The sequence below is a fragment of the Orcinus orca genome, chromosome 18 (genome assembly GCF_937001465.1).
Source record: "Orcinus orca chromosome 18, mOrcOrc1.1, whole genome shotgun sequence".
NCBI classification, from domain to species: Eukaryota; Metazoa; Chordata; class Mammalia; order Artiodactyla; family Delphinidae; genus Orcinus; species Orcinus orca.
In genome coordinates, this window is record NC_064576.1 from 76,079,701 (window position 1) to 76,103,821 (window position 24,121).

Consider the following 24,121-nt stretch of genomic DNA (forward strand, 5'->3'; position numbering starts at 1 on the left):
GGCGCGTGCCCGCGGGCGGCGCCTCCGGGGCCCTTGCGGCCGAGAGCGCGCCGCCGCCTCTGCCGGCCCCTGCTCGGCCGAGGCTTCCTCCAGCGGCTCCCTGTCGGCGGGCCGGGCCGGGAGGCGCGGGCTGCGGCGGGAGCATGGTGCGGGCGCGGCAGCGCCGGCGGTGAGGACAAGTCATGGGCGACAGGTGAGCGCGGGTCGGCCCAGGGCACGGCCCCACGTGGCGCCCGCTGAGGCCTTTGCCTTCACACAGGTGGCTCCGGGTGACCGTGCTTCCCGGCTGCGTGGGCTGCAGGACGATGGCAGTGCCCGCGATCTGGACGGTGCGCGACGTGAAGCGGCGCATCGCGGCCGAGACGGGCTTCCCCGCGTCGGAGCAGCGTCTGTGGCTCGGAGGCCGGCAGGTAGGGCGGGGACGGGGTCCCGGGGACGGGGGTAGGGCCTGGGGATGGGGCGGCTGGGGCGCGGGGCTTGGGGACGGGGCCGGGGGACGGCAGGACCGGGGACTGGGCCCGGGGATGGGGCCTGGGGACCGGGGACGGGGACCCGGGGACGGGGGCGGAGGACGGGGTGTACCGGGGACGGGGTCTGGGGGGAGAGGCCGGGGATGGGGCGGCCGGGACGGGCGACCGGGCTCCCGCTCGCCTGGAAATGATCATGCCTGGTGGATACCGATCGAATGACGGGGCTGTGTGCCTGTCACTGCTGTGAATCCGTCGATTTGCCGTTTCAGCATTGTTTCCCCTTCCCCCCTTTTGTCTGAATCTTCACTTCCTGAAATTAAGATACTTTTTTGATGGACGTTTTAGCAAGAGGGTTTTTTTTTGTTTGTTTTTTTGGTTTGCTTCTTCGGAGCCATAACCACTGAAGTGACTTCATCATTACTCATATATTTCTGACTTTGTTATGCATTTAACTGGAATCCTGGTCAGTACTTTTTTTCACCTTTTATGTCTTGGATGTTTCTACCCATCTCTGAATCACAGAAATTTAGGACCGAGAGGCTCTTCAGGCATACTTTAACACGGAAGCTGTTATTTGAGGAGTAAATTTATAGTAAAACTTGTAAGGTGCAAATGAATGATTTAACAGATCAAAACTTTGGAAAATTGGAGTATTTCATGTTATATATAACCTTTAAGACTGGTGGAAATACTACAGTTTTCTTAAAGGAGGTGTTAAATGGAGACGTTTTACTAGAAATTAACTTACTATTTTATCCTAGTAAATATCTTCACTTTTTAAGTGATAAAGAGGTAAAAAAGAGTTGAACCAGATACACAAGGACTGCTTGAACCACCCAGGATGGCATTTCAAGTATTGGATTTCCTTACTACACAGTACAAATATTGGGGACATGCTTGGTACCCGTGATTTGTAACCTCTCAGTGTACTCTTGGCCTTCTGTGTGCCTGGGTGCACCCTCTGGTCTCTTGCCCTCTTTGACAGATTCTTGTGTTCTTGTGATCCTCCGGGGATCAGTTCTCCTTACTCCTTGGTTCCCCAGGGTCTTTGGTGTGAGACAGTGGCTTGATTGAGGGCTTTGGGCAGGGCTGAAGAGGAAAGCTTGTCATTCTTACCTCTTCATCTGTGTCTGCCCCAGGCTCTTGACCTTCCTGTGTACCCACCCGGGTCCTCTACCTACTTCTTTGGTTGTTCCTCTGGTTCTCCTTTGTCATCTTATCCCCTAGATGTGGTCAGAGCCAAAGAGTCAGTTGGGGCTCTGTCTTGCTATTGGAAAGGTTTCTGGAAGTGTCTCTGCAAAGCACTGCTGTGGGATGGTGGACGCGGGCGTGGTGTGCAGCGTGTTTCAGATTGAGTGGGTGCACGGTGGGGAGTCTAGTTAGGAAGCTTGTGCTAGAGCGAGGGGTGAGCTTCCAGCCTTCGATCGTGGAGCTGAAACTGAGAGGAAAGGATGCACAGCGGGCTTTGTAAAAGAAAATTATGGTGGTTTGGTACCGGACGGGGGTGTGTGTTTGTGCAGACCGAGGGAGGGGTGGTGGCGGTGTTGGATGTAGAATAAGGGAGAAGGCCCGGCCAAGGATGTTCACAGGCCTTGAGTCAGACCAGGAAAAGAATGCTCAGTTAGCAGAGATGAACAAGTTCCGGGGGATCCAGGTTTCAGTTCGCTTTTGCATGTGTTTGAGCTGGTGGCAGAGTATAAAGCGTCTAGGAACATGCATGAAGAGGTAAATGACCTAGATCCTGTTCCTGTATTACCAGCGGGTAACAGAGGCCAGGTTAAGTAACATGTTAGAATCTGTTTTCCTGTTTCTGGTAGGAATGGGATAAAATGAATTCTGACCCGTTCTGAGGTCTCTGCTGTGTAAGAGTCTAGGGCATGATCGTCAACAGGCAGCTATGGCTCTGGCACTGAAGCTCAAGGGATAGCGGTCAGGGCCGGGGACATGATTTTGGGAAGCAACTTGCTTAGTGCGTTTCTCCTTCTGCACCTTGGTAAACTCACTGGGAATATGATTAACATTTGCTGAGCACTTAACCATGTTCCACACACTGTTCTGCTGGGGACTTTCCATGTATCATCTCATTTACTACTCAGAGCAGCCAGCCTCATGAGATGGTTGTGACTAGTCCATTTTGTAGAAGAGCAAAGCTAAGATTCAGAGAGATAAAGTATCAAGTCCGGATTTGAACCCACGTCTGTCTGATTCCAAAGTCTATGGACTTCTGACTATTCCACATCAGAGAGAACCTGTCAGGCTGTCTATTGCGAATAAATAAAAGTTCTTTAAAACAAAGAAGAGCTTAAACCATTAAAAGTGAACTTTGAACTCAAGGATGGAGCTCTCCTAGAAAACAGTCAGAGGGCACAGTTCTCTCCTGATGCAGAGGACAGGCTGTGACTTCTACCGAACTGGTGAACTTAGTGATGCTAACGCGTGTCATCAAGAAGGGTCTCCTTTTTATAAGCGAATCTTTCACAGAAGTGGTTTCTTTCCGTTTTTATTCAGTGCCGCTCCGAAACTCTTAGATTTGAATCATTGGTGAGACTTCTGCATATTTCAGGGTAAAAAGAAACAAAAGCTGCTGACACCTCGGTGTCACTCGCTGGCTCTGGTTGGTTTTGGACTTAGCATTGGGCACTTACTTGGTCCTCAGTCTTTCCAGGTCACCTACCATCCTTCTCCTTGTCTCTCTTGCTTTTCCTGGTCTGGAAGAGGAATCTGTAAGTTCTTCTTCCTGTCCTGTGAGGAGAGTGAAGCTGTTCGTTAGAGCTGCGTATCTTCCTGACACTTTCTCCTCGAGCCAAATGTGTTTGAGCCTCAAACCCGGAGGTCTGAAGTATTGCTTACCTTTCCTGTCTTTTAGTTGATCAGCAATGTCCTGCCTATCAGCTCTTGAATCTTGAGAACTTCCTTGTGTTCTTGACAGCTGAACAGAGGAAGAAGTGTTGGGAGATCCAGACTGCAGTTAATATTATACTATTTGCTTCACAATTTGGAGAGAGTTATTGTTTCCTAGTAAGTGAAAGTGAGCGTCTCTGAGGTCCTTAAGGGAGGCTTAGGCTGGCCTGAACAGAGACCCGGCGTTCAAAGTATTTTGTCATCATTCTGTTTGAAACAAAATATGAAGACTGAAATGGGCAACGTTTAAGGTTTCGTTGCCTCTGGAGATGAACACGACCCGTGTCACTTTGCTTGGTTGAATGATTTAGGGTCCAAGGAGAGAGGCCCAAGCAGAACTCCCAAGTCTTGGCAGGCTCAGGGGGAGAAAGCAGGTAGCACTGTTGAGGTTATCTCTGCTGCTTGATTTCTCTTTGGGAGAATCACCGCCTTGCTATGGGCCACTGGTTACAATCTACCAAAAGCATTCAGTGTCAGGCTCACACGGCGGTTAGGTGTGTTGTCACCAGCAGGGTTCTACTCCGTGTATTCTTCATTTTCAAGTCCTCTTTAACACCTGGAGACATCTTCCTGTGTTACAGATTTCCTTCCTTCCTCCCTTCTTGCTGTTCTTCTTTAAAAGTACCTTAGCTAACTGAATTGGACTACTAGCCCTTGGCTTATGCATAGCTCTCTTTTAGTAATCAATTCATTAGTTAATTAATAATAGAATGAACAACCTTGATGACATCATCCAACTGGAGAACTAGAATGCTGTTGCCCGTTTCCTTTCCCTCTGTTCTTTTCTTCCCCAGCCTGTACGCCTGTCTCTTTTGCCTTACCTCTTCGTGTGTTTTATTCTGTTGCCTTTTTAGTTGTTTCGATAGTTTTATCGTAAGTGTGTGTGTGGACACCTGTGTTTGTATGGATGTGTGTAAGCTAAACAACGTACTGTTTGCTTTTAGTTGTCTGTGAGCTTAACAAGAAGCCTGTTACGCCACATGCAGCAACTTGGAGTTAGCTTTTTTCACTCAGTATTATGTTATGAATATTCACCCCAGTTTATGTACAGTTTAGTTAAGTCCTTTTCATTGCTGGATAATATTCCACTGTGTGAATATGTCATAGGATTTGGGTTGTTTCTGAATTTTTGTTGTTAACAACAGTACTGTTGTGATTATCTTTGTCCGTATTTCCTGTGCACAGAGGTTTTTTTTACAGGCTCGCCTTAAGATTCAGTGGGAACACGTATATGAAAGTGCTTTATAAACTGGGAGCTGTAACAACTGTTAACAACCATGTTCAGATTTGTATTTTAGAAATGGGGACTAGAATGAAGATGATGTACAGAAAGTAAGGAGACCAGATGGGAGATAGTTATAAAAATCCAACAGAAGTTGAGAGTCTGAACATTTGGAAGTGGAGAAGACCGAGTGAGATGTGAGGGGAACTGGGAATGGACACGCTGGTGCCACTGTCGGTGGAGGAGGGCCGCTGAAGCTGCCTTTTGGCAGGCCGAGCTCTGGGAGCCTGGAGGGCAGCCGTCTGAGGTGGGGGGTGGACGATGGAGATGGTGGAGTCGTGATATGGAGAGCAGTGTCCTTCAGAACCCTGTCCTCCCTGTCAAGGAAGGGTCGGTTGCAGAGGCAGTTCTCACCTCTTCTACCAGAGGCGAGAGCCGGGGTAGCATTTGCAGACCGTTGCCTGAAAGTCACTCCTCAGTAGCATGAGTGCGCTGCTGGGGAGAAGTGGATCTGGCATTTTTTCAGAAAAGCAGTCCATTACCTGCTCCTGTGGGTCATGATCACACACTGTACCCTGCCTTTGTGGGAAACAGAGCAGTCACCGAAAGGAAAACGAATATTGAGGCATTTTTCAGGAAAGCCAGTTGGGGAAATCATAGACCCAAGCAGCTTCAGAGGTTGGAGTCCTCACTTATCTCTTCCTTTCACATCATAGCGTTTTTATAACAACGTCTATAAGCAGTTTACCAAAGTGTATTTCTAGGAACAGTATCTTATAAGATGCTCTTCAAAATAAATGAAAAAAAATTACTGCTAAAATTTGTGAAATACCACATAGTATAATCCTTTTAAAGAAGGTTACCATAATATTAATATGTTGAATGCCCTAAAAACCAAATTATTCCAACAAATTAAAACTTTTTTTTTGGTCCTCTAATATCTGTTGAATCCCATGGAGCTCTGTTCTGAGTAATACTCTCTGGAAATGCCGATCAAAAGAATGATTTTGGGGGCTTCCCTGGTGGCGCAGTTGTTGAGAGTCCGCCTGCCGATGCAGGGGACGCGGGTTCGTGCCCCGGTCTGGGAAGATCCCACATGCCGCAGAGTGGCTGAGCCCTTGAGCCATGGCCGCTGAGCCTGCGCGTCCGGAGCCTGTACTCCGCAATGGGAGAGGCCACAACAGTGAGAGGCCCGCGTATCGGGAAAAAAAAAAAAAAAGAAAAAAAAAAGAATGATTTTGTTTATGTTGATAATCCTGATTCACCATAAAATTTTAAAAATTATTCTAAAGCAGAATCTATATATCTTTATCTATTTGTAATTATTTAAGGAAAAAGCATTTACATTTTTAAATAAAATTTTTGACTAAATTTTTGTTCTCTGGAATATTCACTTCTCCAGAACAACTTATTTCCTTATATGAACACTTAACAAACAGTATTTCTTTTTTGTTTTTATGCATATACATAAATCCACTCTTTTTTAGATTCTTTTCCCATATAGGCCATTACAGAGTATTGAGTAGAGTTCCCTGTGCTATACAGTAGGTCTTTATTAATTATCTATTTCATGTATAGTAGTGTGTACATGTCAATCCCAATCTCCCAATTTATCCCTCCCCCATCCCCCCCGGTAATCATAGGTTTGTTTTCTACATCTGTGACTCTATTACTGTTTTGTAAAACAAACATTTCTTAGGTGAAAAAAAATGAGGTAAAGTTTTGAACTTATAGAATTAGGAACTATATTGCTTTTCATAATTTTATTTTCTTTTTTCAGTTACCTGACTGGATCAGGATTGGAGATCTGACTTCCCAAAATTGTCATCTTTTTGTAAACCTTCAATCAAAAGGCTTAAAAGGGGGAGGTATAACATTGACTTTACCAGGAGTAAATTCCATTTTTAGTCGCATAAAGATTATGTTTTAAAAATAAAATGAATGTACATAACATTTGGATGTCATGAGGGGCTGTCAGGGCCGGAGGAACACAGGTGTGGGTGGAGCCAGTGAGCTGTAAGGATGCGTTGGGTGGAGCAGTCTGCGGGCAGGGTCCTGTGGTTGCTTGGTCGTGGCGGGTAGTTGTACCAAAATGGTGCAGATAAATTCATAGTGATGATTTTGTCTTAAGCACAGATTTCTTTTTTACTTATAAACAGATGTATTTTTATTCTGTGCATCTGAGAAATTATTTCCCTTCCCCCATGCTCCCTACGCTTTGCTGTCACCTGTCTGAAGGTGACCTGGTTGGTCAGTTCTGAGAATCTCCAGTTTAGGAGAGACTTTAGGGTATTTGAACTGGGCAGCCGTTGAGATATTGTGCCGTATTTCAAAACACTCAGAACATTGGTTGAGTTTGCGACCATTAAGGATGTCATAACAGGCACCAGAATCTCTGGCTTATTACTTAGTGGCAAAGCAGCCACAAAATAGCGCCATTTATTTCATTTGCTTTGGAAAATAGCAACACCCCGCCATGCTCTTTATTTTTGAATTAATAATCTTATGTGACATTTGGTATATGTTTGAACATTTTTTAAAAACCTAATTTGTAGTTTAATTAAAAATCTTGAGCTTTGATAAAATTGAATCTGCTTTACTTTGTACTGAATCTGTTTAGTCAGGTAGCCCTCGTACCAGAGGGCTGCAGTGAAGTGTGTGAAGTCAGAACTTGCACACCTTCATTGTGTCTCAGAACCAAGTAACATGTTGATAATAGGCCAGAGGACTGGACTTTCTTCTAAATTGTTTTACCCGTGTTCTCAGGTCGATTTGGTCAGACAACTCCCCCACTTGTAGATTTCCTCAAGGACATTTTAAGAAGATATCCAGAAGGAGGACAGATTCTTAAGGTGAGGTGTGGGTGTGTGCATGTGTGCATTTACACTGATAAAAATGAGACAGAGTAGTATTACTTACAAGGCCTGTTAGTACTTACATTTTAGAATTTTGTCTAGATTTGAATGGCTGTGTCTGTTTCCCTCTGCACCTGCAGTGCATACGCTGGATGGGATGGCTTGAGATGCAGTCCATGTAAATATGTGAGGTTTCAGAGGCAAAGGAACCCCCTAAGCTGCAGTGTGCTGTAGTCATGCAGTGTTGCTCTAGGAACATTTATTTGGTAATTTTATGTAATTATATAATGTAATTTTATGAATTTTATGTAAAACATTGTGCAGGGGCATTACAAACCAACCAGCCGACCAAATAAAATAAGACAAAACCCACATTCAGGGGCCATGAACCATGCCTGTTTGACTCCCCTAGATTTAGAAGTTTGCTTTTTGGGAGAGTTTATTTAAAAGGATAATTGTTTTAGTTAAGTATTTCTATTTACAATATATTCTTTTAGTTTGAATACACTCATTAAAAAAACAAACTGAACAATCATAAAAGAATGCAAATGGAAGATACTGCAAAAGTTAGATTTTTTATTTAAGCTTAATAAGAAACTTCCTTAATTAAGTGTAAAAGTAGATCAGTTATTATGCATTTTCCTCTAATTATTTAGTGTTTATTGTGTTCAATATCTTAGCTCTTATGATATTTTCTAGTTTAGATGGTAACATTTTAGAGAATAAGCACTAGGTCAGTTCAGCTTACCTTAGTATCAGTCATGCTCAGGCAGGCGCTGACTGAGGAGTGCTGTACCCTAGGGGGTTTAGTAATGATGAGGCACTGGGGCAGTTTAAGTCTGTCTCTGAGAACAGGATCGGTGGCTCACAGAAGGCTAATTTGAAAGCCATTTTTATATTGAGATATTAGGAAAGTGAAGGTGGGAAGGGTGTCATTATTGGGTTATGGGGGTAGAGAGAGGTGAACAGAATAAATTTGAGATGGGATTTAGTAGGGCCTCATCAATTCAAAAATGAGTGATAGAGATCCTGTTGGCAAACAAGGCAGTGGTCGTGAGCAAGGTCTTTGTACATTCGTAGGGTCAGCAAGCGCTGATGTGTAGTCCTTCCACTTTGCTTATTGTGTAGATATGTGTGCCAGCCAACTCAGTATGATTTTTGTCCCTTGGATGTTTTAGTAGAATTCTACCACTTTAGATGTAATAGGAATCTTAGAATTACCTAGACTTAGGCCACCACCTTGTGTGATGTTTGCTGAAATAGATCCAGAGAAATTTTAGTGACTAGCTCAAGATCTTATGCAAATTGGCACATTTATTGCCTCTTCTTCTCAGAATCAGTTTGAAAGAGATCCCCTGAGAAGAAGGGCCCCATCGTATTTTTTGTTCAACTTGGGACTGATAGTTGGAATCTGGGACTTGGGATGTTATCTTGTTTTCTTCATCTCTGTTGCCTAAAATGCACATAAGTCTCAAGTAGCTATCCAGACGAAAGCAAGATCCAGCCTCTAAAGTGCTGTCATCCTGTAAGTTAAACTTGCATTTTGCTACCTATTTAATTTTTATTTCTACCTTTAATATTATTTTATATTATACCCTAATGTAAATAAGATTGCTAATTTTTAGGGATTCTACTAGACTAAATAGGGTGGGAGTGAGTCTTAAAAATCCCATGAGAAATGGGAAGTTGTGTAAACAGGAAGACTTTGCAGCTGATGAGGAGGTAGATAAAAGCGTGGTCACGTGTTCGTGTTTGGGGTTGAACGGCATGTGGGATAACTGTCCCCAGCCTTCTGGTGTGCACGGGGTGAACTAACCACCCACCTGATGTCACAGCCAGCTCTCGCTTGCACACTGCTCCCGCACTCAGTCTGATGCTTATCTTGTCGCATGCAGGCAGCGTGCTGTGTCACCCGCTCTGATGAAGGCTTTGCTGTCGGCATGGCTGTAGTATCAGTGTACGCCCTCTGCAGTTCCTGCCCATCCCTGCCACCCCCCACCCCCGTTAGTGATTCCAGGGTGCTGGGAAAGTAAAAAATAGTGCCCCCCAAAGTTAGAGGTCACGAGTGTGCTAATACAGGTGGACTATTCTGTGTCTAAGGGCCCATCATTTAAAATATAGCCCCTGGATTTGGTTTGGTCTAATTCAGAGCTCATCCAGGAAATTGTCACCTGTTCTGTTTTTTGTTTTGTTTTTTTGCTGTACGCGGGCCTCTCACCGCTGTGGCCTCTCCCGTTGCGGAACACAGGCTCCGGACACGCAGACTCAGCGGCCATGGCTCACGGGCCCAGCCGCTCCGCGGCATGTGAGATCTTCCCAGACCGGGGCACGAACCCACATCCCCTGAATCGGCAGGCGGACTCCCAACCACTGCGCCACCAGGGAAGCCCTGTCACCGGTTCTTTACGTTAGACTAAACTAGGTCGAATTGTACTAAAATATCCAAGGGAGAAAAATTATACTGAGTTGGCTGGCGCACAGATCTACACAATAAGCAATGTGGAAGGACTACACATCAGCACTTGCTAACTGTAAGAATGTACAAAGACCTCGCTCACAATGCAGATAGTGGGTTTCCTTTACTTATGTGTAATTACTTTTTAAATATTATAGGTAAATACAAAGATGGGCAGTATATTACTGTTTTATTAAATATTATTTTTTGGTGTATTTCTTGACTAGGAATTAATTCAGAATGCAGAAGATGCTGGGGCCACAGAAGTTAAATTTTTATATGATGAAACTCAGTATGGAACAGAGACTCTTTGGTCAAAAGATATGGCACAATATCAGGGTAAGAATCAATAATTAGTTATGGACGAGTTTTATTTTATGTACTAACAGGTGAATTTTAGTGATTTACAATTGAGTGTTTAATGAACAGTCAAGTTACCACCTGTCCTTCACTCCTTGGCATATTTAACTCCAAGAGATGTTTTTCTCTGCTTTTTGTGGGCAGACGTCTCTGCTAGTTGGTATTTTTACAGAGCGAAGAATAAAAATCTTGAAACTCAGAGTAATAAGCAATGTAAATACATAAATCTCTTACTCTGTTCAGTCAACTTGTGAGCATTTGTATCATTAGCGAGACAAATAGAACACTTCTCTGCATTTGGAAAGAAGTTAGAGGCTGTGGCTTTGTGTATCACTTTGTGCTTTGAGAGTGCCCTTGAATTATTTTGAAGTAGGGTGAGAAGAAAGATTGAAGGAGAGAAGTGAGTAAGGAAAATGAAAGTGAAGACAGTAAGAAGCGATAACGAACGTAAAGACTGCTGAAGTCCTGCGCTTTGAAGTGCTGTGTTGAAAAGAATATTTGTAACTTTTAGTGCAGCTTTAAAGTCAGTAGGGTGATTGTGAATGACTGTGTGTGGTAGAAAGTTATCGAGAAAAGGGAGGGTCAGTTCAGACTTTCCTGGACATATTTTTAAGGAGATTAAGTCATATATTTTTTAAGAGGTTTCATGATTTAGGAGGGTAATCAACATTACTGTTAAACATCTAAATACTAAATATTTAGCATTTATGATATATTTATTATATAAATAAATACATATATTTATTCTTAGGTCATATTTGTGCTATGGAAGTTGCATTTTTAAAATTCTATAAGGAGATGGGATGAGACGTAGTATGGCAGGAGGTTTTCATTCTAGCCCTGACTCCTGCCCCCTTCATGATCTTGGGCAAGTCAGCTCACCCCCATTGTTCATTTGTTCGGTGAGAGGGTGAAACCAGTCAGGTTTCCTGGCTCTGAGAGTCTGTGATTTAATGTAGTCATTGTTGAAAGATACCCCGTGTAGATATGAGGGACTTTTGTCTGAACCCTGATCCTGCACGGGGCTCCCCGTGGCCCACGTCCGTGGGGTGCTGGTGTGTGGAGTGTAAGTTGGGCCCGCCCCTCGTGTTTCCCCCCTGTGCCTGGGCGGGGCCCTGAGGCTGGCTGCCTGTCAGCCTTCTCCCCTGTGGAGCGGCGAGAACATAGTCCCCCCCCCCCCCCCCAGTCACTTTGAGGGTTCAAGGAGATTGTGTGTGTCACAATGCTTTCTGTCTGGTGTCATCCTGATTTGGGGAGTGTCCTGTAGAACTGTATACGGGAAGAGATCGGGAAGAGATCCTGGAAGTATTCTGCTTCACAATTCTCTCATGTCTAGGAGTTTTTCCTTCCAGCCCTGACTTCACCTCATTAAAAGAAAAAATTATGAAACAAGATTATTTAGCTGAGTTTATGCGTAAGCATACTTAGAGAGAGGCTCTTTAAAGTGACGTCAGATTAGACAATTTTTTAAAACTTGCACATACAGAAGGAAGTGGACATGATCTTTGATCTCTTTAATTAACAAATGTTTGTTGAGGGCCCTCCGTGCTTGTGGTGTTTGAGGGTCTTTCTCTCGCATTCAGACATGAGTGGTATCTTGGCTGGTGTCATCTTCTTGGGTCACAGTTTTTTCCCTTTACTGACACTTAGTGTCGTACACGAGAACTCTTGAGTTCAACTTGTTTGTTATGTAATGAGATTACAAAAGACTCAGAATGTCAGATCCGATGCAGAAAACTCAGAGATCTTCCCCAGTTTCTCACTTTACTAAGGATTTCAAGGATGTGGTTAATTAAGAGGTACAAGTGAAGGAGTGTGGCGAAATCTGGGGCTCCCCCACGCCCTTTCCTGCTGTGTCTGAGGACACCCTGTGGCCTGGGTTTAGCAGAGGCAGCCTCCCCGTGCTTGTCCTTCCTACAAAAGCCTCGCGGTCTTGGCCTTTTCATATCCCCACTTTGACTATTTTCCAAGTAGCAGCCACGCCATTTTTGTAAAGCAAACTGTGGCCAGCATCCCCATATCTGTGCTTGAATTCATAGGCACGTGAGAAGGGTTATTTTTCACCCTATGAAATAATATATTAACAGGGTTTCTTTAGTCTTCTTATACATTTACAGGTAATTCCATTCACAAAAATAAATAAATATTCTATTTAGGAACAAATTTAAAAGTAGTACACTGTGATTAATTTTCTTCTTTGCCCTGTGTTTCGAGTATCTAAGTCCATAGTTTTTCCTTTTTGGATTTTTGGTCAACAATACTATATTTCTTCTGCTGGTAATTTTTACCATTAATTTGTAATTTCTGTTTTTTTTTTTTTTTTTTTTTTGCGGTTACGTGGGCCTCTCACTGTTGTGGCCTCTCCCGTTGCGGAGCACAGGCTCCGGATGTGCAGGCTCAGCGGCCATGGCTCACGGGCCCAGCCGCTCCGCGGCATGTGGGATCTTCCCGGACCGGGGCACGAACCCGTGTCCCCTGCATCGGCAGGCGGACTCTCAACCACTGCGCCACCAGGGAAGCCCCGTAATTTCTGTTTTTAATGTGAAAACAACCAACTGTAATGCTCAATCAGTCACTCCATTCATTTCTTTCCATCTTCCCATCAAATAAGCAATGTTATGTAGAGGAAGTTATTGTAAGAGAAGTGAACACCCACGCTCCCTTCTTTCTCAACACCTGCATGTGCCTCTCGATGCCCAGGGCCAGCTCTCTACGTGTACAACAATGCGGTTTTCACCCCGGAGGACTGGCACGGCATTCAGGAGATAGCACGGAGCTGGAAAAAGGACGACCCTCTGAAGGTCGGGAGATTTGGAATTGGGTTCAATTCTGTCTATCATATAACAGGTATGGTGTTTGGCTTTTCAGTCTTGAGACTGAAAATTATTTTAGCCTATATTTTGTGCTTCATTGGGTTAACTTCAGAGATGATACTGTTTTAAAAGGCATTTTTCCCAAATTCTCTGTCAGTGGCAAGAAGTATATCAATGAAATATCAGTGCGTCTTGTGTTTTCTCAAGTTACCATGGTAACTATACCAAATCTTCATCATGTGATGCAAAAGTTGATGCCATCATTTCCGGTGGAATCAGTGTAGTGTATTAAGTCATTTTATGTGAGGTTTGAGATTTTACGTGAGCTGTTGAAAGCCTACACAAAATTGTTACTCTAAAAACTTTTACACTGCAAATCTTTAAGAGTCAGGCAAACTGATTTTCACAGATTTTCTTGTACATAGGTTTAAATAACAGGAAGAAGAAAGTATAATATCCAGTGGTATTGAATAACTGACAAGGGGAGGACCTTTGAAATGACTCTGGTTTCTCACTTTCCTCATAAAAATTTTACTCTCTTTAAACTTACGAGTATTTTAACCATTATTTTGAAATCATGCTTGTAATCTAGAAAGAATATGAGGTTTCTGATTCATAGTTATAGTAGGAAATACTTGGAACTCTTAGGGTAGACACCTCTAAGGGTATATGGCTGTTCTTCCAGAATCAGAGCTCTTAGTATTTACTATAGTTTTGTGATAAAACTTTTTTATGAAATTAGCACTTGTTATCGTTCAGTTTGAAACCGTTTGTGCATTTTGAACTTGCAGGAGAAGGAGGGTTGAGCTGGCAGAGCTGTAGCTGTAGCTAGAGTGGCACATAATTTATTGCCCAAACTGGGACACTGCTGAGAGTGAAAGAGGTGGTATTATTCTCAGACACTGGCCTGAATTGGGACTGCCCTGGGCAAGTGGGATATAGGGTCACCATCACTATGGCCCACTTTTAGTAAGCCTATTTTTTAAATTGCATTTACATTATTACGATATATTGTATGATATTGTGTTAAGTAATATTAGTTATGTGTTATGTAATGACAGTGATGAAATCGTTATATAACAATTATACGAATATTAATATTCATGTGTTCAAGCATTTGTGAGTTGCTCCTCACATCTGTGTCATGTAGTAGTCTTTAAATTTTATGGGGGCACACACGTGAGTTGCACAAGCATGGAGCCAGCTGTACGGGAGTGAATTGTTTAGAGATTCCCCTGATGGTCAGCATCTGCTCTCACTGTGGATTTGTTCGCTATCGGAGAACGAGCACATTTATGTGGGACGGTGTTACCCGGGGTGCTGTTCTCTAATCTGAGGATCCGCGAAGTTCTTGAGTCCTGCTTTACAACCGTCAGGAGCCTCCCTGACGTAGTTTCAATAGTGGGAGTGGAACAGGGAGTGTGGACGAGGGGGCCGTGGACCGGCGTTGCTGGTGGACATGGTGGCTGGGCCGGTGGATGTAACGTTTCCTACTTAAAATACCCGAGAGCTTAGGAGTCGGCGGTTGTGACACCTGAGGCTGTGGTCAGTGACCATGCGTATTACAGGTGGACCTCACGGAGTTGTGTCTTGTGTGAAGGTTAGGCCCTCAAGTCACTGCCCATTTCTCACTCGCTCCAGGGCACGGTGCTTGCTGATCATCTGTGTTGTTCTTTCCCTTCCCTCTTTTCTCAGAGGATCTGTGGTTGAAGTTTTATTTTGAGCATAGGCTGCAACTCTGTTCTGTTTAATTGGGTTCACTTGGCTATGGGGAGAGTGTAAATATCCAGATTCTCTTTACGTATTTTAATTGTTTAATAAGTGTTTGAAGGTGTATCTTAGGTTTTCACAACAATCATGTAAAGTCTCTCAATGCCTGGTACTTTTTGAATTAAAAGAGAAATCATTTTTTGTGCTCAAAGAATTCTATTTCCAAAGCTAGATTTAGTTTGTTTTTAGATAAATCTGTGTAGAGTCATCTTGTGGCTCATGCTTTTTCGTGTGTACTATATGATAGTAACTATGTATTGTAGTTGTGCTTACAGTTGTCCTTTAAATTTCAGAGTTGATCATGACTTGAATTTTCCTTTACAGATGTTCCTTGTATCTTTAGTGGTGATCAGATTGGGATGTTAGATCCTCATCAGACACTTTTTGGTCCACATGAATCAGGCCAATGTTGGAATCTCAAAGAGGACAGCAGAGAAATTAGCGAACTTTCAGACCAGTTTGCACCATTTATTGGCATCTTTGGAAGCACCAAGGAGACGTTTATAAATGGCAGTTTTCCAGGAACATTTTTCCGTTTCCCCCTTCGGCTACAGCCCTCCCAGCTTAGCAGTAACCTCTACAATAAGCAGAAGGTTCTCGAGTTGTTTGAGTCTTTCAGGGCAGACGCAGACACGGTGCTGCTCTTTCTGAAAAGTGTGCAGGACATCTCCTTACGCGTCCGCGAGGCCGATGGAACAGAGAAGCTGGTCTTCAGAGTGACTGCTAGTGAGAGTGCAGCCCTGACACAGGAGCGGCCGGATTCTATAAAGATCCTGGGGGCCGCCATCAGTAACTATTGTGAGAAGATTCCCAGCAACAGCATAACCTGTGTCACGTACCCTATAAATATAGTTTTAGAAGATGAGAGTGCCAGGGGTGCACAGAAAACGTCTTGGCTGGTGTGTAACAGCGTGGGTGGGCGAGGGATTAGTAGTAGGCTTGATGCGTTGGCTGATGAGTTGAAGTTCGTCCCCGTCATTGGAATAGCCATGCTGCTGTCAAGTGGAGATGAGCAGGAGGGAGGAGCAGCGTCCGAGTTCTCCGGGAAAGCCTTCTGCTTCCTTCCTTTACCGCCTGGCGAGGAAAGCAAAACCGGCCTCCCAGCTCACATCAGTGGCTTCTTTGGCCTGACGGACAATCGCAGGAGCATCAAATGGAGAGAGCTGGACCAGTGGAGGGACCCGGCCGCCTTGTGGAATGAGTTTCTCGTCCTGAACGTCGTCCCTAGAGCCTACGCCACTCTGATCTTAGACTCCATAGAACGTCTGCAGGCGGGAAGGAGCCCCGACCTGCCCCTGTCGGTGGACGTCATCTACAAGCTGTGGCCCGACGTCAAGCGGGCCACGGTGCACTGGCAGCCCGTGTTGGAGCCTCTGTTTCACGAGCTGTTCCAGCACGCAGTCCTGTATTCCCTCAGCGGCCACTGGGTCCCCTTGGAGCAGGCGTGCTTCTCGGAACTGGACGAGAGTATGGAATGCACCAGGTCCGTGCTCAGCTATCTCCAGAGCTCAGGGAAGCAGGTCGTCAGGGTCCCGGCCCACGTGGCTGCCGCCGTTCAGCTCGCCGTGTCCAGCGTGAGGCCCGTGAGGAAGGTGACGCCCGCGTGGACCCGGCAGGTGCTGCGGAAGGCAGCGCACCTGGGCAGTACCAGCGCCGCTGAGAAGCTGCATCTGCTAGAGTTCGTGCTCTCCGACCAGGCCTACGGCGAGCTGCTGGGGCTGGAGCTGCTGCCCCTACAGAACGGAAGTTTCATCCCTTTCTCCTCGTCTGTGTCCGATCAAGATGTGATCTATATAAGCTCAGAAAACTATCCCAGGTATGCGCGGACCCCACCTTCTGCCCCTGCCCGCACTTGAGTCGGCTGCTGTGAAATTCGTCAGCTGTCAGTGTGGATGTTACCTTAGGGTGACTTTTGCAGAGCTGCTTGTTAAAATAGGAAAGGATACATTTTTACATTCTAAGGTGAAAGGCATCCAGATGTTTACCAGTTAAAGAGCAGGTCCAAGCAGTTGTTTTTCTTGGAAATTCCAATAACAGAACACAGAAAAGAATGGTTATAAAGAGCTAATAGTAACTACAGTTAGTCAAAAGTGAATTATTTTGATGAAGTTAATTTAAATTAATTAAAATACCACACTAAGTAATTCTTTATAACTCAGGGTGTGTATTGACATTTCAGAAAATAAAATGAATTTTTTTAATTTAATTTAATTTATTTATTTTTTTGGCTGTGTTGGTTCTTCGTTTCTGCGCGAGGGCTTTCTCTAATTGCGGCAAGTGGGAGCCACTCCTCATCGCGGTGCGCGGGCCTCTCACTATCGCGGCCTCTCCCATTGCGGAGCACAGGCTCCAGACGCGCAGGCTCAGTAATTGTGACTCACGGGGCTAGTCGCTCCGCGGCATGTGGGATCCTCCCAGACCAGGGCTCGAACCCGTGTCCTCTGCATCGGCAGGTGGATTATCAACCACCGCGCCACCAGGGAAGCCCAAAATGAATTTTATTCTAAGAAGTTTAGACAATTTCTGGATTTAGATATGGTCCATGATGTCCTCATGTTTTAAAGTGAAGCCTGGGTAATACTTGATCAAAAAGTGTTGCAGTGTGATTAGATGTGTGCCTTATTATTGATGTAATATAGTAATTACATTTAACTGGCTTGAAATTATATGATTGAATTTCTGTATCTTAGAATTGTTAGAAGATTAAAATTGCTGTGTTTCTTTCACTCTTTAGGTCCCTTTTCCCAGGTCTCGAAGGAAAATTTATTTTGGATAACTTGAAGCCTCACCTTCTGGCTGCTTTAAAGGAAGCTGCCCAAACCCGAGGTATTACTGTTTAGTAATTGCTGTTTAGTTGTTGTTGTTTTTTTAATATATGTATTGATAAAAATGACAGTTTATGTAAGTTTCCTATTAAGTTGAACCGTTACGAAATTATTAGTTATCCATTTTAGACGTTATCACTCAGCAGTTCCATGTGGTTCAACTTCACGTACTTGTTGTAGTTTAAGATGTGTCAATGCTGGACTCTGACATCCAAAAGAATCCGAACGTGATACTGTATTTAAAAGTCTCTTGTCACGGTCTGGCGGTGTGCCTTTATGGATGTGGTCCCTGGCACGTGCGCAGTGCTTTGCAGGTTTCAGTGCTCCCCGTTTCTTTTCCATTTGTGCCCCCAGCCTCATCCCTTGTAGCCTATCCGGTGGTGAGGGCGCTCTTGTGGGTTAGAGGGTACATACGCGGAGAGAAGGTCGTCAGCCTTGCTCTGTCCTCACACCACCTGCCTCCTCAGTTCTGTGTGGCTGTCCTGAGGCAGCGTCGAGGAGATGCAGGCTGACAAAATGACCTCTGCCGCAGGGCCAGGAAAGGGCACTCCTGGGGTCGTAGCGAAGGCTGGGTGTCCTTTATTGGGAATCCTTTTTGGGAAAAAAATCACCATGGTTCTGTTTAGTATTATCTTTCAACTTTTGTGAGCATCCTTTCTCTTGTAAGACTGTTGCCTGAACATTTTCAAAGTTAGATATTGGCCTGAAAAATTCTAGATTTGTCCTACTAGTTGAGGTTGTAAAGCATATTCTTTGTTATGTGTCTTTTATGCTATATGCTGTTTTCTTTTCAAAGGTAATGATTGTGCATCATTCATGTAAACAGAAGGGAAAGGAGCTGGAATGGGGGAGGCGAGTTCAGGATGGAGCAGAGTGACGCTGAAGGGAGTGCGGGTGTGAACCGGGAGGGTGTCCCTGGGACACTGCTGTTCCCAATATCGAGATCCCTTCCTTAACTGGGAATTGTCATCTTCAGAGTAGCGTTTTTGGGAGTCTAAACGTGGATTCCTACTACTCTGCCATTCTTTGCTCCAAAGTTTTAGAAATCCTTACTTTTCAAATTCTCTATTACATTCTTACATAAAAACGTTACGTTGAAATATAATGTACGTACAGGAAAGTATACATATCTTAAATGTAGGCCTAATGAAGTCTTATAAACTGAACATGCCCAGATCAAAACCAGAAGACTGCCAACACCCAGGGACTCCTGGCTGCCTTTTCTGTGACAGTTCTGTCCACTCAAGGGTAACTGTGACCCTGACTCTTAATAGCACAGATTGATTCAGCAAGTTATTGTACTCCCTGTGGGGGGAATCACAGTGTGCACTCTGTGCGCTGCTTTCACTTACTCCGAGTTTGTGGGATCCGTCCAGGTTGGTGCACGCAGTTGTAGATCACCCTTTCTCATGGCTGTGCTATTTCATTGTGTGGTTTTACTTTCTTTTGAAGACAGATTTTTTGTTAATGGCCAGTAGTTTCTGAGGTAGCTAGGGGTTTGGAAATCAGTCAGAAGTTATTCAGAATCAAATCAGGTGGAAGGGGTAGAGAACCAGCAGAATCATACTGCTTTTACTCAAAATGTTCAAGCACCCTGTAGCACAGAACATGGCCACAACTTGCTTCTCTGGCCTTAGATGGATGGGGTACCTATTGTAATATTTTTAGGGACAAATTAAATTTTTTTTTTTTTTAAAACATCTTTATTGGAGTATAACTGCTTTACAATGGTGTGTTAGTTTCTGCTGTATAACAAAGTGAATCAGCTATATGTATACATACATCCCCGTATATCCTCTCCCTCTTGCGTCTCCCTCCCCCAGAGTAACTGTTAATTCAGAGCCAGGCTGTGGAGTCTTCCTTGAGGGTTGTTATAGCTTGTAATTGGTCTGTTCATATTTTCTATTTCTTCCTGATTCAGTCTTGGCAGGTTGTGCCTTTCTAAGAATTTGTCCATTTCTTCCAGGTTGTCTATTTTATTGGCATAGAGTTGCTTGTAGTAATCTCTCATGATCTTTTGTATTTCTGCAGTGTCAGTTGTTACTTCTCCTTTTTCATTTCTAATTCTATTGATTTGAGTCTTCTCCCTTTTTTTCTTGATGAGTCTGGCTAATGGTTTATCAATTTTGTTTATCCTTTCAAAGAACCAGCTTTTAGTTTTATTGATCTTTGCTATCGTTTCCTTCATTTCTTTTTCATTTATTTCTGATCTGATTTTTATGATTTCTTTCCTCCTGCTAACTTTGGGGTTTTTTTGTTCTTCTTTCTCTAATTGCTTTAGGTGCAAGGTTAGGTTGTTTATTCGAGATGTTTCCTGTTTCTTAAGGTAAGATTGTATTGCTATAAACTTCCCTCTTAGAACTGCTTTTGCTGCATCCCATAGATTTTGAGTCGTCGTGTCTCCATTGTCATTTGTTTCTAGGTATTTTTTGATTTCCTCTTTGATTTCTTCAGTGATCACTTCGTTATTAAGTGGTGTATTGTTTAGCCTCCATGTGTTTGTATTTTTTACAGATCTTCTCCTGTAATTGATATCAAGTCTCATAGCGTTGTGGTCGGAAAAGATACTTGATACAATTTCAATTTTCTTAAATTTACCAAGGCTTGATTTGTGACCCAAGATATGATCTATCCTGGAGAATGTTCCATGAGCACTTGAGAAAAATGTGTATTCTGTTGTTTTTGGATGGAATGTCCTATAAATATCAATTAACTCCATCTCGTTTAATGTATCATTTAAAGCTTGTGTTTCCTTATTTATTTTCATTTTGGATGATCTGTCCATTGGTGAAAGTGGGGTGTTAAAGTCCCCTACTATGAATGTGTTACTGTCGATTTCCCCTTTTATGGTTGTCAGTATTTGCCTTATGTATTGAGGTGCACCTATGTTGGGTGCATAAATATTTACAATTGTTATATCTTCCTCTTGGATCGATCCCTTGATCATTATGTAGTGTCCTTCTTTGTCTCTTCTAATAGTCTTTATTTTAAAGTCTATTTTGTCTGATATGAGAATCGCTACTCCAGCTTTCTTTTGGTTTCCATTTGCATGAAATACCTTTTTCCATCCCCTTACTTTCAGTCTGTATGTGTCTCTAGGTCTGAAATGGGTCTCTTGTAGACAGCAAATATATGGGTCTTGTTTTTGTATCCATTCAGCCAATCTGTGTCTTTTGGTGGGAGCATTTAGTCCATTTACATTTAAGGTAATTATCGATATGTGTGTTCCTATTCCCATTTTCTTAATTGTTTTGGGTTCGTTATTGTAGGTCTTTTCCTTCTTTTGTGTTTCTTGCCTAGAGAAGTTCCTTTAGCAGTTGTTGTAGAGCTGGTTTGGTGGTGCTGAACTCTCTCAGCTTTTGCTTGTCTGTAAAGGTTTTAATTTCTCCATCAAATCTGAATGAGATCCTTGCTGGGTAGAGTAATCTTGGTTGCAGGTTTTTCTCCTTCAACACTTTCAATATGTCCTGCCACTCCCTTCTGGCTTGCAGAGTTTCTGCTGAAAGATCAGCTGTTAACCTTATGGGGATTCCCTTGTGTGTTATTTGTTGTTTTTCCCTTGCTGCTTTTAATATGTTTTCTTTGTATTTAATTTTTGACAGTTTGATTAATATGTGTCTTGGCGTATTTCTCCTTGGATTTATCCTGTATGGGACTCTCTGTGCTTCCTGGACTTGATTAACTATTTCCTTTCCCATATTAGGGAAGTTTTCAACTATAATCTCTTCAAATATTTTCTCAGTCCCTTTCTTTTTCTCTTCTTCTTCTGGAACCCCTATAATTTGAATGTTGGTGCGTTTAATGTTGTCCCAGAGGTCTCTGAGACTGTCCTCAATTCTTTTCATTCTTTTTTCTTTATTTTGCTCTGCAGTAGTTATTTCCACTATTTTATCTTCCAGGTCACTTATCCGTTCTTCTGCCTCAGTTATTCTGCTATTGATCCCATCTAGAGTACTTTTAATTTCATTTATTGTGTTGTTCATCATTGCTTGTTTCATCTTTAGTTCTTCTAGGTCCTTGTTAACTGATTCTTGCATTTTGTCCATTCTATTGTCCATTCTATCTCCAAGATTTTAGATCAACCTTACTATCATTATTCTGAATTCTTTCTCAGGTAGACTGCCTATTTCCTCTTCATTTGTTAGGTCTGGTGGGTTTTTATCTTGCTCCTTCATCTGCTGTGTGTTTTTCTGTCTTTTCATTTTGCTTATCTTACTGTGTTTGGGGTCTCCTTTTTTGCAGGCTGAAGGTTCGTAGTTCCTGTTGTTTTTTGTGTCTGTCCCCAGTGGCTAAGGTTGGTTCAGTGGGTTGTGTCGGCTTCCTGGTGGAGGGTACTAGTGCCTGTGTTCTGGTGGATGAGGCTGGATCTTGTCTTTCTGGTGGGCAGGTCCACGTCTGGTTGTGTGTTTTGGGGTGTCTGTAGACTTATTATGATTTGGGGCAGCCTCTCTGCTAATGGGTGGGGTTGTGTTCCTGTCTTGCTAGTTGTTTGGCATAGGATGTCCAGCACTGTAGCTTGCTGGTCGTTGAGTGAAGCTGGGTGCTGGCGTTGAGATGGAGATCTCTCGGAGATTTTTGCTGTTTGATATTATGTGCAGCTGGGAGGCCTCTTGTGGACCAGTGTCCTGAAGTTGGCTCTCCCACCTCAGAGGCACAGCACTGACTCCTGGCTGCAGCACCAAGAGCCTTTCATCCACAGGGCTCCTTAATTTGGGATGATTCGTTGTCTATTCAGGTATTCCACAGATGCAGGGTATATCAAATTGATTGTGGAGCTTTAATCCGCTGCTTCTGAGGCTGCTGGGAGAGATTTCCCTTTCTCTTCTTTGTTCTCACAGTTCCCAGGGGCTCAGCTTTGGATTTGGCCCCGCCTGTGCATGTAGGTCGCCGGAGGGCGTCTGTTCTTTGCTCAGACAGGACGGGGTTAAAGGAGCCGCTGATTCGGAGGCTCTGGCTCACTCAGGCCGCGGGGTAGGGAGGGTCACGGAGTGTGGGGCGGGCCTGCAGCGGCAGAGGCCGGCGTGACGTTGCAGCCTGAGGCGCGCCGTGCGTTCTCCCGGGGGAGTTGTCCCTGGATCCCGGGACCCTGGCAGTGGCGGGCTGCACAGGCTCCCCGGAAGGGCGTGTGGCTAGTGACCTGTGTTCGCACACAGGCCTCCTGGCGGCGGCAGCAGCGGCCTTAGCGTCCCATGTCTGCCTCTGGGCTCCGCACTTTTAGCCGCGGCTCGCGCCCGTCCCTGGAGCTCTCTCAAGCAGCGTTCTTAATCCCCTCTCCTCGTGCACCAGGAAACAAAGAGGGACGTAAAAGTCTCTTGCCTCTTCGGCAGGTCCAGACTTTTCCCCGGACTCTCTCCCGGCTAGCCGCGGTGCACTAACACCCTGCAGGCTGTGTTCACGCCGCCAACCTCAGTCCTCTCCCGGCGCTCCGACAAAAGCCGGAGCCTCAGCTCCCAGTCCCGCCCGCCCCGGCGGGCGAGCAGACAAGCCTCTCGGCTGGTGAGTGCCGGTCGGCCCGATCCTCTGCGCTGGAATCTCTCCGCTTTGCCCTCCGCACCCCTGTTGCTGTGCTCTCTTCCGCGGATCCCAAGCTCCCCCACTCCGCCTCCCGAAGTCTCCACCCGCGAAGGGGCTTCCTAGTGTGTGGACAGTTTTCCTCCTTCACAGGTCTCTCCCGCTGGTGCAGGACCCGTCCCTATCCTTTTGTCTCTGTTTAGTTTTTTCTTTTGCCCTAACCAGGTACGTGGGGGGTTCCTTGCCTTTTGGGAGGTCTGAGGTCTTCTGCCAGCGTTCAGTAGGTGCTCCGTAGGAGTTGTTCCACGCGTAGATGTATTTCTGGTGTATCTGTGGGGAGGAAGGTGATCTCCGCGTCTTACTCTTCCGCCATCTTCCCGGAAGTCTCCAAATTAAATTTATATACTCTTAGCTTTGGTAATTTGACATTGTTATAACGCTGAGTCTTCCCACTTTGTATGTCTTTCCATTTTCTCACTTACTGTGGATTCTGATTTGTTATTGTAGGATCATACCAATACCATGTTTTATCTCTGGTTCCTGGTTAATTTTTTTTGACTGTTAAACTAGAAGAGACGTCTTCACTGTGCTTGTTGCCCGTAACCTGTGGCTCATTACCCCAGAAGTTGTCTTCGTGGTCACTTTTCCTATCTTGATTAAAGTATTGGCCTGCCACCCTTGTGATTATTTAATAATCCTGATCTCTAGCCTTTCCGGTATTTTTATCTGGCCATATGGGTGATGGGTAACTGCTTCCTGGGTATCCTCTCTATTGCTTTTATACCATTGGTTCCAGACAAAAATTTGTTTTTGATACTACTTTATTGCCATGTTTTGGGAACATTAAACATGAAACATGTATAGGGACTGATGGGGACCCAATAAATGACACCTCTGCTTTCCTGAGAGCCGCGTCAGTGAAGAGATGCACAGAGAGGG

At 44.3% G+C, this 24,121-nt stretch overlaps 1 protein-coding gene across 4 annotated transcripts in view; it reads left to right on the top strand.

Moving 5' to 3' along the window:
• Positions 1 to 24,121, top strand: part of SACS (sacsin molecular chaperone) — an 83,538-nt gene that overhangs the window by 37,279 nt on the left and 22,138 nt on the right. For all 4 annotated transcript variants that reach the window (XM_049701300.1, XM_049701301.1, XM_049701302.1 and 1 more), the window contains exons 3-9: positions 260 to 410; positions 6,374 to 6,461; positions 7,360 to 7,445; positions 10,131 to 10,242; positions 12,964 to 13,110; positions 15,171 to 16,662; positions 17,581 to 17,672. In XM_049701300.1, coding sequence (XP_049557257.1) covers positions 260 to 410; positions 6,374 to 6,461; positions 7,360 to 7,445; positions 10,131 to 10,242; positions 12,964 to 13,110; positions 15,171 to 16,662; positions 17,581 to 17,672 — 2,168 coding nt within the window. The remainder of the gene's footprint in view (positions 1 to 259; positions 411 to 6,373; positions 6,462 to 7,359; positions 7,446 to 10,130; positions 10,243 to 12,963; positions 13,111 to 15,170; positions 16,663 to 17,580; positions 17,673 to 24,121) is intronic.